This window comes from Haliotis rubra, unplaced genomic scaffold (genome assembly GCF_003918875.1).
Source record: "Haliotis rubra isolate DU_JTF1 unplaced genomic scaffold, ASM391887v1 Scf41, whole genome shotgun sequence".
In the NCBI taxonomy this organism is placed as follows: domain Eukaryota; kingdom Metazoa; phylum Mollusca; class Gastropoda; order Lepetellida; family Haliotidae; genus Haliotis; species Haliotis rubra.
In genome coordinates, this window is record NW_025767091.1 from 1,579,112 (window position 1) to 1,599,176 (window position 20,065).

The 20,065-nt window shown below is 38.4% G+C and overlaps 1 protein-coding gene across 1 annotated transcript; it reads right to left on the bottom strand.

The window, feature by feature from the left end:
* Nucleotides 1-3,325: 3,325 nt before the first annotated feature.
* LOC124287988 lies at nucleotides 3,326-16,314 on the bottom strand. Its single transcript, XM_046724494.1, has 4 exons — nucleotides 16,119-16,314; nucleotides 9,372-10,078; nucleotides 7,536-7,593; nucleotides 3,326-5,001 (listed from the first exon to the last, which is right to left on the bottom strand). The coding sequence occupies exons 1-4, from the start codon at nucleotides 16,225-16,227 to the stop codon at nucleotides 4,742-4,744; spliced, it is 1,134 nt and encodes a 377-aa protein (XP_046580450.1). The 5' UTR covers nucleotides 16,228-16,314; the 3' UTR covers nucleotides 3,326-4,741.
* Between the last annotated feature and the right edge of the window lie 3,751 nt (nucleotides 16,315-20,065).

Genomic DNA, 20,065 nt, shown 5'->3' on the forward strand with positions numbered 1-20,065 from the left:
TCTAAATGAATAACGAATATTTACACAGTATTGAGGAGAAGCAATTATCCCTTTCATTCTGAATGAGTTCTCAATGCTTCAACACTGCCACATATTGGAATTGTATAAAACGTACAGAAAATGTAAACATATGTGCCTCATTTTAGCACAACTAATGAAATAAAGTTTAAAGTCTTCTGGACTACGAAGAAACTGAAATTGTCTGAATCTGTAGCCTAGAGAAAACAGACACTACTCTCACGCACCCTGGAGGTGATCAAGTCAAGACCAGACATGCACATATTGAGATAGTTGACAGGGAAGTAGTCTAACTACATATACCACGGTGGGTGTTTTGTTTGATCAGTCAACCACTGACATAGCGGTTTCTGTCAACACTACAGTATATCAGTTGGAAGCTTAGTGCCAAGGATCAGCTGAAGTACATAGATCTTTAACAGTTACATTTGTATAAAATTGTATTTTGAAATCACCTGATATTTCCTTTCAGAAAATGAGGTACAATTCCAACAAAGAACTTACTAATTTGTTATGGCCTTATTTATGTATTTATATCACAGCACAAAGATGGTAAAACAACATCAGTAGCCTCTTTCACAAAGTTAATACAGAAACAAACTTGAACCTCGAGGGGGTCAGTCGAGCACACTACCCAGTGTGCTACTGTCCAACCTATACTAGGGGTGTCATAATACACACACATTTCAGTACCATTTATCTTACCTCACACATAAATGTTGTTTTCTGATTGGAGAGTCAGATAAGGACAAACTTTGTGGATGAACAACTTCGTTACTCAGGTGGTGCAACATTTCCATACAGATTCTTGTGTCGTTGTATCAAAACATAGCATCACCTGATAAAGAAGTTGTTCATCCACAAAGGTTTTCCTTATCTCACACAACGTTTATATATCTCAGAATTTAATAGAGTTGAACTCCGTGAATAGAATTTAGGGGAACTGTAATGATGCATCAAACTGAGGCAGTGAGTAGATGGCGATAAGCTGCTCCATGAGAAACATTGCCTCATGAGTCTGAATGCCTGTTTCTCCATACCTTAGTTTGATTTGAGTTTGAAAAATAGCAACTTCACAAAAACTGATACTGATATATGTATTCATGGGAGATGTGGAAACATTGTGTATGCCAACTTGTGCAGTTTTGACAATGTGATACGTTATGAATCGCAATATCTAATTGTTAACTAAAGTGAGCAAGGCTGCTATTAGTATTTGAAACAAAGATATCTGTTTGACATTGATAATGACGGTATTTATATTTTGTTGCCCAATCCTAAATCAGATAAACCGGATTTCTCATAACCCCTTTGATTTAATTTTCTTTAATAGCTGCTAACCTGATTCAGTTGCCATGGAAACATGTCACTGCAAATATCACTCCATTCGAAGTGACACTATGTCTGTCTTGTAGTAGTGTGAAATTACATAAAAAGAGGGAACTACACAAAAATATTATAAAATACTAAAAGGATATTTTTATGTTATTGTACATTATGTATTTGTGGTTGTTATTCAGTGTTTGATGCACAGATATTTCAACATTTGAGACTCTTTAAATATTTCGCATTGTGGTCAGACCAAGTTACTGTAAAACTTTGTGCATATAATATTTTAAATTTTGGACACAAAATTTAACTACATGTTGATACATGGCTGGGAATATCACATACTGTATCTTTAAAATTACATCTGTTTCAAATATCAGAGAATTATGACAACCGTGTCTAAAGTTTACAGGACAAACACAAGTTAATATACATAACAAACCAAACTTACACCAATAGTTAATTATACAAATCTGAACTCAGTCATACTGAGATTGGAACATCAAAAACTCTGGATATGTACAAGGATAACATGTTGATTAAAAAATCATATTTAACTGGAGATAACTGTCCACCTGTTCTAACACTCCTACAATGCTGGCCAGCTTGTTATAATCCTATTTACACACATTAAAATGAGACCCCATCATCAAGTGGAGACGAACAGATGAGATAACTATGTACATATGGACACATTACAACAATAAACCAACTTGTACACTAGGTCACGCTCATGTAACCTCATCTACACAGTGGCGGTGGGGTAGCCTAGTGGTTAAAGCGTTTGGTCGTCATGCTGAAGACCCTGTTTGATTCCCAACATGGGTACAATGTGTGAAGTCCATTTCTGGTGTCTCCCGGTCTGATATTTTTAGAATATTGCTAAAAGCGGCATAAAACCCAACCCACTCACTCACACATCTACACGATTCAGTGAGTTAGTGAATATGTTTAACAATATTACAGTTTATCGTGTTGGAGTAGAGCTTCAAGCGATGCTGGTCTCGGACGTTGACCACAAAAACCCAAACACACAGTGCTGACAAACCAAACATGCAAAACCAGCAGAGTACACCAGGATTCAAACCAGGACTCTTCAGGGACTGCACAGGGTCATGGCAGCTTAGACAACTGGGCTTACTCTTATACAGTCCATTGAATCAAGTTTGTGCAACTTTTCTTGAAGTAAACTATCTCTGATAAAATATTAGACCTACTTAATCCTTCAAAGATGATAACATTATTGTAAATAAATACAATCTTCCACACAACTATTTTGGAGAAAATACAGGATGAGAGTCATAACAGTACAATTTTCTACTTTATCCCAAATTAGTACTAACAATCAAGTACTCAAGTCTCAAAAATTGCCCAAACATATTATTTCCTCTCAAGGCTCACACATCTACCACCCGGGCCATGGTGAAGATCTCCTATACGTACACCTCAAGTGGCACTATTGTATAAGAAACATGTATGTACAGGGTACATTCTTGAGTTATAAATGGTTCAACACATAACCCAAACATCTACTAAAGCTGGCTCTTTATCTCAGCCTGAAGTAGTTTTTCTGATACTTTCCATACTATGCTGGAATGTCCCACAGCAGAACAAGTCCCAGTATCCTATGAAAAGGAAATGGTGATTGGTTGGACACAATGACAGACTGGCCAATGGTATTGATTATTACTCCTCATTGTTTTAAACACTACCTCAGGGATTTACAAGGAGTCCTGTATTTGAGGGTCCCTGGGACTCATACTCTTAATTTTCAGGGGTCCTGGACAACAAAATGGGACACGTAAATATTATTATTAATACTGTTATTGTATTGTGTATCATGATCATCACATTGTTACAGTAATTAAATCACAAATAATACCATAACCCAGCTAGTAGCAAACTCAGTGATAACTTGATTGGAATTTTTACAAAAAGTATTTGGACTTTTTCTGAGTCTGTGTGTACGCGTGCTAATCAATTTTGTTGCATCCATTGTCAATTTTTATGCATATAGGACGCAGGAATTAGCATCCTGTAAATCCCTGCTACCTCCCTCCCCACTTTTGAGAAAAATGTGCACGATAATCTCTGTTAGTCTACTGCAGCCTTAGCATTGTACATTACTCAGTGTATAACACTGACATACACAACACGTTGTCTCACATTACCAACAGCTGTCTACCAGTCACTGATGGATAATTCATATGTAAATCATAAAACCCATCAATTTAGCCAAACCTGAATCAATTGTTGGCATTCATCTAGGAAAAAAAGGAAATTTTCCAAAGTAGATATTATCTTATTCATTTGCATAGTTATCATATGTTTATCAGATTTGCCCTATATGTACTACATACTAAGGTTAAAGATATTAATGACTTCATATTTATTCGAAGATTTTCAAAACTTGCTATTGAAACTACTTGGCTCTTTTAAGCTGCCATTTACATATACTGCTTAAAACACAACACAAACATTCACTTTATTGTACAAGGACCCTTGGGCCGACCCACGAAAGAGTATCACGACTACTTCACCACATCTAGTCGCTGCGGCCCTGCTTCCCACTTTCATCCAATCAGGCTGTTCAGTTGAACAAACGTGAGATTCTTTCAGATTCAAACTTAAGAACATGAAAATTTAAGAAGCATAAAATAAACAATGACATTCCACTGAAATGCCATCTTACCACCACACACATAACTGTGAAGTAAATAATTAATATCATGCAATTTACCCAGTGCTTTTAATTTCTTATCTTGTTAACTCTCCTGAAGAAACGTAAAAATGTTTTGCTAAGTGTGTCAAAATTCCAATAGAACATCGGTATATCATTTCAAAATGGTCAACTGACCTGAAAAAATTCCACTAAAAGTTCAACAAAAATACACGGTATTGAGGCAATTAGATATGGACACTGATAAAAACATGTGATTTCAGATAATCGAAGTTGAGTTCAAATGACTTGATTTATACTTGCATGGATTTAATCTTGATGGACTAGCACCTTCTTAAAGCTTTGTGGAATAGTGTCTTAAAGAAAGCCATTGAGCGATACCCAAAGACTGGAAGACCTAAATTAACATGTGACCAAACTGTCACACACAACCAGTTGTAACAACAACTATAATACTTTGATTGAACATATTTCTCCTAAAACAGTATTTTATGTATCGTTTGGGCAAGAATTTGAACAAACTTGAACAGTGAAAGAAACTTTTAACTAGTCTTCAGGACTAATCTTTGAAAAAGTATAAAATCCAAAATTTGTAATAACCCAAGTTTTGGTATTAACCAGCACTTGTAATAAGCACACAATGGCTACCTTTAACCACATAATATATATCTAAGACGGTATGTATGACATTGGCAGCTATTGTAACTATGGCAACTAAGGCATCCAGTTGGGGAAGTTGAAGAGATTCAAGCTGTCCTTGTGTTTGTGGTTTGGATCTCCCGGAATCTGGAAACAGTCCACGGGGAAGGACCCAATAGTCTTATTATAAAGATTGAGGCTAAAGTCTGTGCAGCCTAACAGCTGTGTCTTATGTTCATGATGGAAGTTCACTTTGAATGTCATATTGAAGAAGTGTATGCAGATGTCCACGACCTTCGGATACGTCCCCAAACACACCAGGGGAGGTAACTCAGCTGCAACAAAAACATCAATGCATAATTACTAACATGTGAAAATAATAGGAGTTTAATGATACACAGTTATTACAAAACAAGTGGGTGTTGAATATGAGAAATATTCCAACATGAATATATTCAACATCCAAGAGTTTTGTGATCTACTTATTACACATAGGACAGGAAAACAGTGTGATCCATTATGAAAAATCAAGCAGACGATGACGGATGAAATCAAAATGAAAAGGAGACAACTCTGTCATGACTACTTTATAGATGAAAATAACAATTAAAATTGAATTGAAATACATTTAAAAATATGAAATTTTTTAGAGTAAAATTAATATTTTTATACTTATCCTTCATGGGGTAAATAAGCATGAGTCAGGATAAGAAAAATAATACTAATCCCTGGACACGAAATTGAATTCTTATTTATCCACAAACCAAATGTTTTGTTTGGTTGACATTTTTGGTCAAAACTGCTTGAATGGAGTTATATTGTTAATTTAAAACATTGAAGTGGCAACAGAAAGTTCGGCATTACGATGTCAATATCCGTGAATAATCCAGTTTGGTTACACAGCACACGTTGGATAACTTTCAACCGGTTTCAAATAACCAAAATTATCTCATAAAGATACCCAGAACGTGTGTAATAAAACAACTTATTACACTTCTTTGCACTACAAATGTACCATATCAATGGGAATTGTCGACAGAACACATAACAATCCATAGTTTCAATGGTGGCCGTTGGCCAAACCAAAATGTTAGTACTGTTTTTAATTAAAGTGATTAATTTAGTGATCCCTGAATTCATGCTTTTCATCCTCTTTGAAACATCAGAACCATATAATTTATCATTTCCAACATAATCAAAGTTTGCATGTTTGTAATTGAGTCATGGTAGAATGGAGATGAAGCAGCTGTGTTTTCACTTCAGAGTTTTTCGAACTTCAATCCTCTTCTGCACTTCCTAGCCTTATCTCCCGAATAATGAGTATAATAATGAGTATAATAATGAGTATAATAATGAGTATAATAATGAGATGGTGAATATATCTGAATAGCCACGCATTACTACGACCTGAAGCATTGATGTAATCAGACATGATACATGATGGGCATCCAAGCAGAACACTGAACTAGCTAACATTGACTTTCACAGCAACGATCTATTAGACTTCTACTGCTTCATTACAATATACATAGTTGAAGGAACCAACTCAGGGGTGTGGTGGTTGCTGGGCTTGGTGGGGGGTGGTTGGTGGGGTGTGTGGTGGTTGTTGGGGTGTGTGGTTGGGTTGGGGTGTGGTGGTTGTTGGGCTTGGGGGGGTGGGTGGGGGTGTGGTGGTTGTTGGGTGGTGGTTGTTGGGGTGGGGTGGGTGTTGGGGTGTGGTTGGTGGTTGGGGTGTGGTGGTGGTTGGCTTGGGGTGGGTGGGGGTGGTGGTGGTTGTTGGGTGTGGTGGTGGTTGGGTGTGTGGTGGTTGTTGGGCTTAGGGTGGGTGGTGTGTGAGTGGTTGTTGGCTTGGGGTGGTGGGTGTGTGGTTGGTTGTTGGGGTGTGGTGGGTTGTTGGGGTTGTGGTGGTTGTTGGGGTGTGGTGGTTGTTGGTGTGGTGGTTGGTTGTTAGGGTTGGTGTGGTGGTTGTTGGGGTGTGGTGGTTGTTGGGGTGTGGTGGTGGAGTGTAGTGGTTGTTGGGGGTGTGGTGGTTGTTGGGGTGTGGTGGTTGTTAGGTGTGTGGTGGTTGTAGGGTGGGTGGGTGTGGTGGTTGTTTAGGTGTGTGTTGGTTGTTGGGGTGTAGTGGTTGTTGGGGTGTGGTGGTTGTTGGTTGTTCTTAGAAATTGGGTGTGTGTTAGTGGTGTAGTAGTTGTTTATTTGGGTGGTGTGGTGGTAGTTGTTGGGGTGTGGTGGTTGTTGGGGTGTGGTGGTTGTTGGGGTGTGGTGGTAGTGGTTGTTGTTAGAGGTGTGGTGGTTGTGTACTTTGTTGGGGTGTAGTGGTGGTTGTTGGGTGTGTAGTGGTTGTTAGGGTGTGTGGTGGTTGTTAGGGTGTGGTTGTTATTTAGTTGAGGTGTGGTGGTTGGATAGAGTTGTTGTGGGTGTGGTAGTTGTTAGGTGTAGTGGTTGATGGAGTGTGTGGTAGTTGTTAGGGGTGGAAGGTGGTTGCATGTAGTAGGTTGTTGAAAAGTGTAGTGGTGTGGTGGTTGTTAGAAAGTGTGGTGGTTGTGTATTTTGGGGATGATTGTGTAGGAGGGATGGAGATAGATTTGGAACCTGCATTTATGAAAACCTCTACTTGTTCTGTACATGGCTACAGCAGGATAGTGATGGAAGGGAGAATTATAGAGTTCAGGAACTATGAGAATAAGCTGATACTGTTGTCAAACAACGAATGAGTCAAGTTAGTTCTCATACTCACGGTCATAGTGTTAACAGATGTATATTTATTATGCAGCTAAATATTCATATCAAACATATTTGATTACAGAAATTATACAAGATAATTAAAGAAAAGTGACTGATTACTTCACAGCAACAATGTTATACTCACCTGATACAACATTTTTGTAAATAGGCTTCGAGTCCAATAATACTTCCAAGACTATTTCCTGAAACATAAAACCAAAATTATGTTTGTTTGTGGGTTAATGCAGCTAAATGAATAGCTATTGGCAACCATAAATGTGTTTGGCACTGATGGGTATTTTCACTGAAAACCCCTACAGGACTCAAGCCTGCTCACTCTAAAACCCTCATCAGGATTCAAACCTATCTACTCCACAATCCTCTTCTGGATTCAAGCCAACTTACTCCAAAACCCTCTTTTGGATTCAAGCCTGCTTACTCCCAAATATTCCTTTCAAGATTAAAAAATCTGTCTTCCCTGAAATCTCCTTCAAGTCTAACAAACACAAACACAAACACACAAACACAAACACAAACACAAACACAAACACAAACACACACACAACACACACACACACACACACACACACACACACACACAACAACAACAAACACAAAACCCCGAATTAGGCATCACGTTTCCCCAAATGGTAACTTATCATTATTTCCCAACAGGAATTTATCCCATGCCCAACTGAAGTATACGTTGTTTAACACTGCAGCAGGCAATAAGCCAGCAGTCTGCAGTATCTGTATCTGTAAGATGACCAACATCCAAGAACGTCAGTGAAAGATGACACACAGTCAACCAGCTGAGCTTGATGTTCATCAAGCGATACATATCATCGCCTCATTGGGAAACAGGTTACACAGACCAGTTCTGTTAGAAACTGCCACAGGGCAGTCATATATGAAGCTTTACACAGTGGTAGCCAGTAGATAGGACAAGCCAGCAGATACAAATACCAAGTAGATATGAATAGTCAGTTGATACAAACAGCTGGTTGATACATATAGCCAGTAGATGCAAGTTGCTAGCTGATAGAATGAGTTGAGTGTGAAGTTTAGCCAGTAGATGCAAGCTGCTTGATAGAAATATTCCAGGAATATCACTGCAGAAGATCACTGCAGAAATGGGCTTCACACATTGTATCCTTGTGGGGAATCGAACCTGAGTCTTCGATCAGGATGCTCAGTGAACCCTTTACTTTCCAACATGAAAATATTTCAACAATATCTGAAATAACTGACAGACAGTTGTTCTAGACCACAGTTAGCCATATTACAGGAATGGCGACCTGGAAACAAGTCTGTAGCTGACAAACCAGTTGAAGTGTTTAAAGTTAGATTCAAGTTTACAGCACTTATAACACACATGCAGGTGTGTGTGTGGCAATGTATTATTTTAGAGCTAGGTCAATGAGACAGCCAACGATGAAAGAGGAAAGAACATCATAAAACCACTAAAGCTCACCTGGACATAGACATAGACATAGACATTCACTTGAAGTGAGTGACTGAATTTTAGTTTTACGATGCTTTTAGCAATATTCCAGCAATATCATGGCGGGGTCACCTAAAATGGGATACACACACTGCACCCATGTGGGAATTGAACCCAGGTCTTCGGCGACGAATTTAACGCTTTAACCACTAGGCTACCCCTATTGCCGATGTACGCTTAAAGAAAGATGTTAAAGTAAAGACGAATAAGCAGGCAGCAACATAATGCTCAGTCAGGTGAGCTAAACATTCACAACTTTGCACTAAAGTTGTTTCCAAATTTTCCAGTTGATATCCCCAGATATATCCCTTCTTGACTCATGTTTTAACTGAAATCATGGCTTGAAGAACAGGCTTTACACAAGCATATTATCGGTTTCATTATATAGAGGCCACTGTGTAATTTCCATGAATTTGGCTCATCGTTATGTCAGACAACAAATACAGAGAGCTAATAACCATAAGTCATTCAAATTACCTGTGATTTAGAAACAAATGTGAAGTTAGTACACGTTGTTGAGTTGAGATGCAGCCTCTTATTGGCTATCCTGGCACAGCAAACGCAGTGGTGTTCGTAACAGTCACAGAAACCCACATGAAACGGCATATTGTATGTATAGTTGGCAGTCCTGTTCTTGGAACTAGACAAAACTGGGGCCGACAAATCCAGGGGATGGAGCTTGTTCAAAAACTCTGTATCTTTCATGATATTTCCAATGTCCTCGAAAGACACAGTTAAGTTCCAGCGATGGGGCTCGAATATATATCGCACAAGATTATGATTTTTACCCATCCCAAAAACTGCCAGGTGTTGTAAAGTTTTATTTTTCATTGACTCTGCGACTTCGTAAGTCTTATTTTTAAACCGGGCCCCCATTTCATAAGTCTTGTTGCGGATGTGAGCCCCCACATTGCCAATGTTCATCCAGTCTTTGAACACGCCATCTTTCGTTAACGTAACATTTCCTTTATTCATTAATTTGGTAAAAAGAGCTGTTCTATTAATAGTAACACTCTGATTCTGTGGAAGTTTCGGTGGTGGATCAAGAACCAGATTTGGTTTTTGAATGACTTCGTGTCTGGCAGGAGTGTAAATTCTGACGGGCGGTTCAGCAACCTTGACCTTCTGGAAGGGGGTGACAACTCCAACTGGGCCATAGTTGATGTAATCCTTGGCACGTTTATCTGAAACAACCAGAATTGATTTGACATTTGTTTGTTTCACATTAAATATGACAAAAAAGTAGCAGCAGCATCTATCTGTGTTTGGTAACTGCTCAGTTTCACAACATCAGGGATACTGAACCATCTTTCTTGAATTTTAACAGTAAAACACAGCTGCTACAACTATTTCACGTCCGATAATGTAAGAAATAGGAAAATATCAAACAAACATAACAGCTGGGGGGATTTGGGAAATTGGAGTATATTCTGTCATAAGTTGAAACTCTGGATCTCTAGCTGAAGCCAGTATGTTACATCACGTCGCTGTGACCTTTGGAGACTATCTTCAAATTCTGCAAGTCAGGTCAGTGTGACCCTCAGTCACTTGCTTCAGATAGGGCAACTGAAGATAGACAATGGGATGAGTACAGAAAGTGATGATGCGATCTTTATCATATTATAGGACCATTTTTACACTGTGCATCACATTTCAAGACCTGTGATACAATGTGTATCACATTCCAAGACCTGTAATACAATGTGTATCTGATTATTGGACATTATACAATCTGTATCGCATTATCTGAAATTTCACTTGATGTACACATTATCTGACCTATAACTTTGTATCACATTACTTGGCCTCTGCTCTCTGATCCTATGATCCTATGATCACATTATCTTAACTCTTCATTGATATGCTAAATGATCACCTCACATATGATATCATCTGTATCACACTCTCCAAAGTAACAAAATGCATATCATATTTTATTTCAGCTTTGATATCACATGCATAACATCATATAATACATAATATCATGAGTATCACATTATCTGACCTTTGACGTTGCACATATCACAATAACTGACCAATTATTTAATACAAAATAAATTTCATCAATACATCTCAATGATCTTGAATCCTTGATATACCACCTTCAGCAGTAATTCATTGACTCCCAAGTATGACTACGGCATTTGAACAGTCTGGTCAGGGAGATAGCCATCTTACTCTCTACCCTTGAGATCCGTAACTCCATGAAGGTCCGAGTTAGAATAGGCCTTCAGCAATCGTAAAAAGCGAGCAAAGGGATCGGGTGAACAGATCAGATTGAACAGGACTTGGTTGACACATGTCATCGTATCCCAATTGCGTAGATTGATGCTCATGCTGTTGATCATTGGATTATCTGGTCCAGACTCGATTGTTTACAGACTGCAGCCATACAGCGGGCATATTGCTGATCAACATTATGCATAAAACATCAAGTTAAATATACCTCATACAGAATCTGTCAGTAAACACTGTGACCTTCATTTGTAAGAAGATGAATACCATGTCTATTATTGTAAGAAAAATACACTCTTAAGAAAAAGATTTTGTACCCACTTAAACACCCACCCCACCCCCCATTATTATCACTATGGTTCATGGATGCTACTGATTTGTTTCTTTGCTGTTAATGCTTCACTCAGCTATATTCCCGCTCATGGCAGCAGCCTGTACATTATCAAGTCTGGACCTGACAAGCCAGTGATCAACAGCATGAGAAACAATGAATATGTTTACAAATTCATCAAACTCATGTTTTATCAATGTTTAACATTCTATTGTCTAATCTTTATGTAGATTCTTTAAAAATATATATACTTTCCACGATACTGTGTACCATGTGGCCTGAATCATGAAATACACCTGACTGATTGTTTGATTTAACAATGATCCTGAAATATAATCAGATTGATAACTTCAGATTTCAAACTTAGTCTTCCACAGCTGCCATAACCCAACAAATAAAATATAGTAGTTTCCTTACAACATTTACAGGACAAAACAGCAAGGACTTGTTACAGCACCTTAATGAAACATTTATATTAACTTATATATTTGGGATTACACTTTCTTTGTAAACTTTTAGGGGCCAAATCCCCTTCGGGTCTGAGCAAAATAAATAAATAATAACTTCTGAGTTTGTAAGTCTTCTATTCTGGTTACTTATTTTTAAGTACAATGTATTTGTGACGGACAGTAGCACAATAAACATGATAAAGATTGTTGTAATTTAACATCAGCATAAGCTGCAATGCTAATCATAAAATGTGCTGACACAGCAGAAATAAATTGGATTTATAATTAAACATTGTTTCCAACACAGCTGTTGTTTGATTTGAATATGGTCTGACAAATACAGGCATGATACAACTGTCAGTATTACAGCTGATTCAATGAAGGTTTTGTAACTGTGTACACTTATTGTTTATATTCATCTGCAACATCACAGGCAAATACAGCAATGTGTTCTGAAACCCTCACTAGCTTATTCCAATATACAAAACCAGGTCATAATTCTCCCTTACTGTTTGCAATTGGGATTACTCTTCTATTTTGAGATGATATTTTCTAAGGATTTGGGGCATGTGCAGACAAACTCATACATGACTTGGTAAAAAGTAGCTCAACATTTTTCAAATTCATTGGGCATAAAGTGGATTGGTCAGTTTCAGGTAAAAACAAAATGGACACTATCAATTTTAAGTGTAGGATATTACCACCTTTATTGTAACCATGGCAACATGTATTTATGTCAGAGAAGGTTTTGTTCTCTTCCCACGGTGACTGTAGCCTCAGGAGACCAAATAAAATGCATTTCATCAACTACTATCACAAATGTCATTCTTATTACAAACACTTACTCATATGTTTGACTTCTGTACTTGTACCTTTTCTTTTTTTTCAAATCTTTCCAAGAATGCAGTCACACAAATACACTTTAGTTCAAAGATTTTTGGAATATTTATATAATATATAAATTTATTGAGCCCTTTCCAGGCTAACATTCATCTTCCTCCAAAGACATATTTTATTATAACCATTATTCTATTATCAATATTAACAGTTTATGAAAGATATTGTTGGGTAATCCTTTCTCTTGCCACTAGGGCTGCGCAATATAACCGGTTTACCTGTATTTACCGGTTCAGACATGAAAACGTTACGTATTGCGATACGCTGATCGAAAACCGGTATTTTGACATGCATTCGGAAAACTTCGTAACACTCGGAAATCTTCGGATATTTCCGTTTATTAATTGTTCTTTTCCCTGTTTCATTAGTGCCAAATGTTAATTACATTTTTATTTTGTCATGATTAAAAGTTTTTATAAAAGGTTAATCAATCATAGTGATTTTGTTGTGTTTTTGCTTTATAATCAAGCATTAACTCGATTATAAGTAGTTTTTGTAAAAAAAAAATCCTTGCAATATACTGCAATACATTTCGCAATATGAAAATTCTCTGCAATACCCACCCCTACTTGCCACACAGATACATTGTTATCATTATTCTATTAGAAATGGAACCAGACACGGGTTTCACACATTGTACCCATGTGGGGAAATTGAACCCGGGTTCTCGGTGTGATGAGCGAATGTTTAACCACTTGGCTTCCCCATCAGCAAACAGCAAACTATTATTCATATGTACACATAATGCATGACACAAGTTTTCCTTTGTCTCTGATAGCAGATATTTGAAGATACTGGATGTGGCTTTGTGGATAGCAGCCATGTGTGAAGTATGAGCTAGCATGGTGCATGTAAGTGAGTGAGTGTGTTTAGTTTTATGCCGCTTTTAGCAATATTCCAGCAATATGAAAGCAGGGAACACCAGACATGGGCTTGACACATTGTACCCATGTGGGGAATTGAACCTAGGTCTTCGGTGTGTCAAACGAACGCTTTAACCACTAGGCTACCCTACTGCCCCTACATGTAAAGCGGAGGCACAGGACTGAAAGGTCAAATGTGTGACAAAACTGGAATTAACAATAACATTCTCTGATCTGGGATTAATTCTTTCTCTCAGCATTTTTCCATCCTCTTTCATAAATCAGAGACCGCCTCCGTGGTGTAGTGGTTAGTGTCCGCCCGGAGAGCGGAAGGTCTCAGGTTCAATCCCTGACCGTGCCATACCAAAAGACGTTAAAATATGGTACGTGTTGGTCCCTGCCGGGCTCTTGACATTCATGGGTACAACAAGGACTGGTTGGCTTGGAGTCAGTATAATGTGTCTGAGTGGGATATTCATGCTTCACTGCGGCATGGTATCTCAGTGGGCTTGCACTATAAAACCAGCTTCAGTCTGGGCTAGTACAAGCAGCTGCATATACACATACACACGCATGCACGTCGTCATATGAGCGAAATATTCTCAAGCACGACGTTAAACCCAATTTCACCTCACCTCACCTCATAAATAAGAGAATAAATCCTGGCAGACAAAACACACAATTCAGAATCATGTTGATATTTGCAGGAGCTGCATTTCCCTGAACATAAATCACATTAACATTCCAGAACAGCCGTGAGATATATTCATGATTTTGTTTTTATTTCTCGACTCCTTTCTCTATCATCTATCCACCAGATGTGGAACATGCTCTAAAGGAACTTGAAGGTTTAAGTTTAACCGTAATAAGAATTGGATTTCTGCAGATACATTCAGTGTGTGAAATGGTTTCCAAATTTTGTTAGCCAGTCGGGCTAGCTATGCCCGAAAGTTACTAGTCCACAAAATAATTCACTAGTCCGAAATTTGAAGGTAGACACAGGTTTCATCATTAAGCTAATAATATGATTAATATTTTTATCAGGACTTAATCTTACATGATCTAAAAGTGTGTTACAACTTAACAAGTCGGAGAGAGTTACAAAATGACCCCATGAAAATTTACTAGCCAGTCCGGTCAGTGACTGTGGAGATATACTGGCCTGACTGGATTTTCACTAGTCACTAGGCTAGCGGGCCAGTGACTATTTCAAACACTGGATACATTTGGTATTACATCAGACCTTCTTATGTGTGATGAGACATAAATAGCTCTGCTAGAAGTTAGAGTGAGTGAGTGAGTATGGTTTAATACCGCTTTTAGCAATAACCCAACAATATCACGGCAGGGACACCAGAAATAGGCTCCACACATTGTACCCATGTGGGGAATCAAACGCAGGTCTTCAGCGTTACGAGTGAACGCTTTAAGCACTAGGCTACCCCACTGCTCCACCACTGGAATAAGAAACTCTACACAAAGGAACATTTTTCTGATTGACCAATGGACCTTACAAGGGTTTGGTTTCACAACACTGGGACACATAGATCAGTCAATATGTGTTTAGTGTGTACAGCTACGAATTTCTGTGCTGTTTATTCAACACATTAAATATTCAATCTTGTAACAAGTTTAATCAGTCACAAAATATATTTCCATGCTTATCTGATCTTATTCTTAATTTCAGTAAAGATTTTAGAGTGAGTGAGTGAGTGTTTAATGTTCCTCACAGGCAGCTTGGGTTATCCGGGGTAATAATAATCAGGATGTTAGTGCTTTGTGCATGCTTTGTTGCGTGGAGATTAAGTGCATTATGAGACTTCTCATTATTATTATTATTACAAAGTATCATGCTCAAGGAAGACCTACATGCGATGACAGTTTTGATATATTGCCACAATGATTAGGAGCTTGTAGAACCAACTTGTACTAAAAAGATCAGTCACTTAAAACACTGTCTATAACTTTTTTTACTTGGAACTTGTTGGAAAACAACGCATAAGTGACTAACTGTAGTACTGAAATTTAGAGTATGTTTGTCATATATTACAAGGGTCAAAGGCATAGGGATAGGGATAGATTTGGCGTTAATCTACTTCATCCTTAACACAACAAACACTAAGGTTGGAGAAGGCATGCTATACAATCCCAATACCAAATCATGGCTAATTTTATGTCGAGTTTTTATTTTATGGATGGGTGGCACCTATGAATAATCATAACTTATCAATATTTTCTGATGACAATGGTACAATGTGGGCATTCATTCAACTAAAGTCAATGTCAACAGACAGCGATATCACTGTGCCCAACTATGCTAAACACTGCTAAACAAACATTACATCGCTAGGCATGAATTCTGCCTCCGCCAAGTCGGAGACACTGTCAACCAAACAACACTCAAAATGCTTGCAAAAATGAATAATTTCGAATAAACGTATAGTCCTACCTTTTGGTACTGGAAGCGACAAGTACAAATATGCAATCCAAAATGACGATGCACAAAATACGAAGAAAAACACTTTCCTCCTCCTGTATATCCACCTCAAGACTGCCATTTTGGAAAATCACGTGACTTCTAGGAAGTGCAAGGTGCCCGAGGTCCTGTTAGGGTTGCTACGGTGGTGGTTTGTATTGATCGCCTGGGTCGGGCTTTAAACCGTAGACAGCATTATGTCAGCTACGCCAGGGCGACTTGCAATGCGTAATCAAGCTCGATGCGACCGATATTGCAAGCAGCGATCCGTGCTAGGTTTATCTCATCTCGCACATATGTATATTAGCTGTGGGTTTGCTTTTGGTCGAGATGGAGAGGATAATTTGTGCAAATTGTGGAAGGGTGACCATACATTAGGATGCCACAACTTCGACGAGAGCTTCATATCATTGACGAATACAATTGGTTTTGTGAACTATGGAATGACCATGGCAACCCAAACGGAAATAAACTTCGAACATACCGCCTAACCAAGAAAGATTTGAAGCCTGAAGCTTATGTTTTAAGTCGGTCCATTTCACGATCTTCAAGAAAGATGTTCGCACTTCTTCGTTGTGGCAGCCTGCAAATAAGCATTGAAAAACTCAGGCACAGTCGACCTGCAATACCTCTCAACGCTAGGGTGTGTCCCTTCTGTTCGGATAGAATAGAAAATGAAATCCATTTTCTTGTAGACTGTGATATGTACAACGACCTACGATACGACCTGTTTCAAACTATGACACAATCTGATGTATATCCATCCTTTAATAACTCCTCCTCAGTTACTTCTTCAAATTAATACACATCTATTAAACACAACTGGCATAGTCCATCTCCTCTGTGATACTGTTATAAACATGTATAAACGACGTCAATCTTTATCTTAAATATTATACACTACTTGTATCTTAAGTTTTAAATGTATTAATATTCTACTCTTTCATTCATTAACACTAGATGAATGCAACACATGGTGTATGAATGTTAGGCATTGTAACAGCAGTACGAATGTACGTAACTATATTGTACTTCATTGTATTGTGTTAATGATATTGTGTGTAGGGTATCTGTATTCTGCATACTAGTATATGTTATTATTGAATGTATGATTATAATACATGTATATTTATGTGTGTGTATGTATGTATATATGTGTATGTATGTATGTATGTGTGTGTGTGCGTGCGTGCGTATATTGGGTGTGTGTGTGCATGCATGCGTGTATGTGTGTGTGTGTGGATGTGTGTATACGTGTATTAGGTCTGTATGTATGTGTGTATGTATGCGTGTATGCGTATATTATGTGCGGTTGTATGCTGTTTTGTATATGTGATTATATGTTTGTTTGTATGTATGTTTGCTGTATATATGTTATGTATGTATGCATACCTGTACGTGTTAACTTCAAATGTATACGATTTTACGTGTGCTGATATTTGTTGGTTCACAATGTTTTTATTGATTTAATATAGTCTCCCATAACCCAACGGGTGGTTTCTGTACTATTAACTTTTGTACAAAACGCAGGCATTTTATGACAATGTACAGAAAGTGAGACGCAAATAAACATTATCTCTCTCTCTCTCTCTCTCTCTCTCTCTCTCTCTCTCTCTCTCTCTCTCTCTCTCTCTCTCTCTCTCTCTCTCTCTCTCTCTCTCTCTCTCTCTCTCTCTCTCTCTCTCTCTCTCTCTCTCTCTCTCTCTCTGTATTGATCGCCTGGGTCGGGCTTTAAACCGTAGACAGCATTATGTCAGCTACGCCAGGGCGACTTGCAATGCGTAATCAAGCTCGATGCGACCGATATTGCAAGCAGCGATCCGTGCTAGGTTTATCTCATCTCGCACATATGTATATTAGCTGTGGGTTTGCTTTTGGTCGAGATGGAGAGGATAATTTGTGCAAATTGTGGAAGGGTGACCATACATTAGGATGCCAACAACCTCTGAATCTGTTAATGTTTTGGGAGGTTCCTGCTCTACATTTGTGTCGACATAATAACTTCATTTAAGACTGAAAGTACGCAAGATCGGCTATTATGCACTCTAATTTCCTAACTAAACCGGGACAAGAAGGTCAGAAACCTACATGTATGATCACGGGTTCGAATCCCGATTAGCTCCGATTGTTTGTAGGTTTGTAAGCACCACCCCCTTTCTCCATGGTTGTACCAGGGATAATCTACAACGTTATAGAGTCTCCATGGTTGTACCAGGGATAATCTACAACGTTATATAGTCTCCATGGTTGTACCAGGGATAATCTACAACGTTATATAGTCTCCATGGTTGTACCAAAGACGTGCATTGCTTCTGGCTTTCCTCCAACACAAAGCTCGTTTGTTGTGCATGGCTTCACTTTGCCCCCGTTGTGTGTAGCGCCGCATTTCACGTGTCTGAACATAAGATCCTGGGTTCGAATCCCTGTTCGCTGCGATTATGTTCTCGGTTTGCCATCACCATACCGGTACAGATATTTTATATAATAATGAACTACCCTCACTTCCAGCTTTCCTGTCACATAAAGCTGAATATAGCATAGCAATAGAATATTCACGAAATACCGCTCTTGGTATCAGCCTACAGCATCACAATGATGATCCTAGTATAGTTTCTGTTATTGTTGTTATCAGAGTCACTGTTTCAGTGACGTAAGCAGTCTTGTTATCGTACGTCGGGATTATGGGAGTTCACGTAATACCCTCTTACAGAGACTCCCTTGGGTAATATAATCCTATATTTAGTGTAGTAGTGCGTCTTGATCTCAATATAACTGGCTTGTGCTGATACCTAGCTGGGGTGTATTTGCATTTGATTTGATAAACATCATTCCAGATGATATGAATATGGAAGTCCAGATAGCTGCGTTTGAGCATTAGATATCTCAAACCTCTCTCCGAATACTTCAGAAGAGAGAAATGTGATGTGTGATAAATAACATTGAATATCACTGAAAAGTCTTCATTCTTTTTACATTGTCGTATCGTATGCCGATCTTCAGCAGTCACTGGCCATGTTTGTTTTCAGTCTAATAGTGATTGGACAACGTGTCACGGTATTTCCCTCTGTTTCACCGACTGGCTATACACTGGCCACTCGATCTGTCTACTCATGACTGTATCCGGTCTGATTTGAAGTGCACCGTCTCAACACAAAATGCTCTCCTCATGAAACCAAATGTCACAAAAGCAGTGTAGATATCAAATAATATCCCATTCATTAAAAAGGTCGACTAATTAACACAATGACTGTCGTTTTTTACTTTTATTATTATGATTCGTTCTTTTTATGCAACTCTAGTGCCACTTAGAACAAAAAGGAGTGGTAGAACACCCATGAAACATGTTACGCTTAACGGACGTACAAAGGAGAGTTCACAACTTTTATAAAAAAACACAACAACCCAAAAACAATGTAAATATACTCGTGGAAACAAACAAGGGAACATGAAAGTACAAGTGTTCCTTTATTATTTTCCAGGTTTCTTCACAAGGTATGTATTGCACTGTGAGTGAAATTCTGGAAATAAATAACGGAACACTTGTACTTTCATGTGTTCCCTTATTCGTTTCCATGAGTATGTTTCTTACTTCAAATTAATGTGGGATTAACAAACAGTGTCTGTCTGGGCTAACAATGAGCAATCCCTAGTGAAGCGTGGACCAATAGCACAGGTGCAGTCGTTTGTCTGCTTATCATATACCAATTAATGTTTTAACCGAATGGCTACCGTTGCCATGGCAGCTACGTCTGCTGGCCTAAGTAGCAAATAACGCTTCCAGGTCCAGGTACGACGCCGACCTTATATTGGATGGACACCCATCCGACAGATTAAGCTTAAAACAACTCAAATTGTGTTACCCGATGATGATAATGTTATAATCTTGTAAATAGAAAACAAAGACCAGGTTACTTATTAAT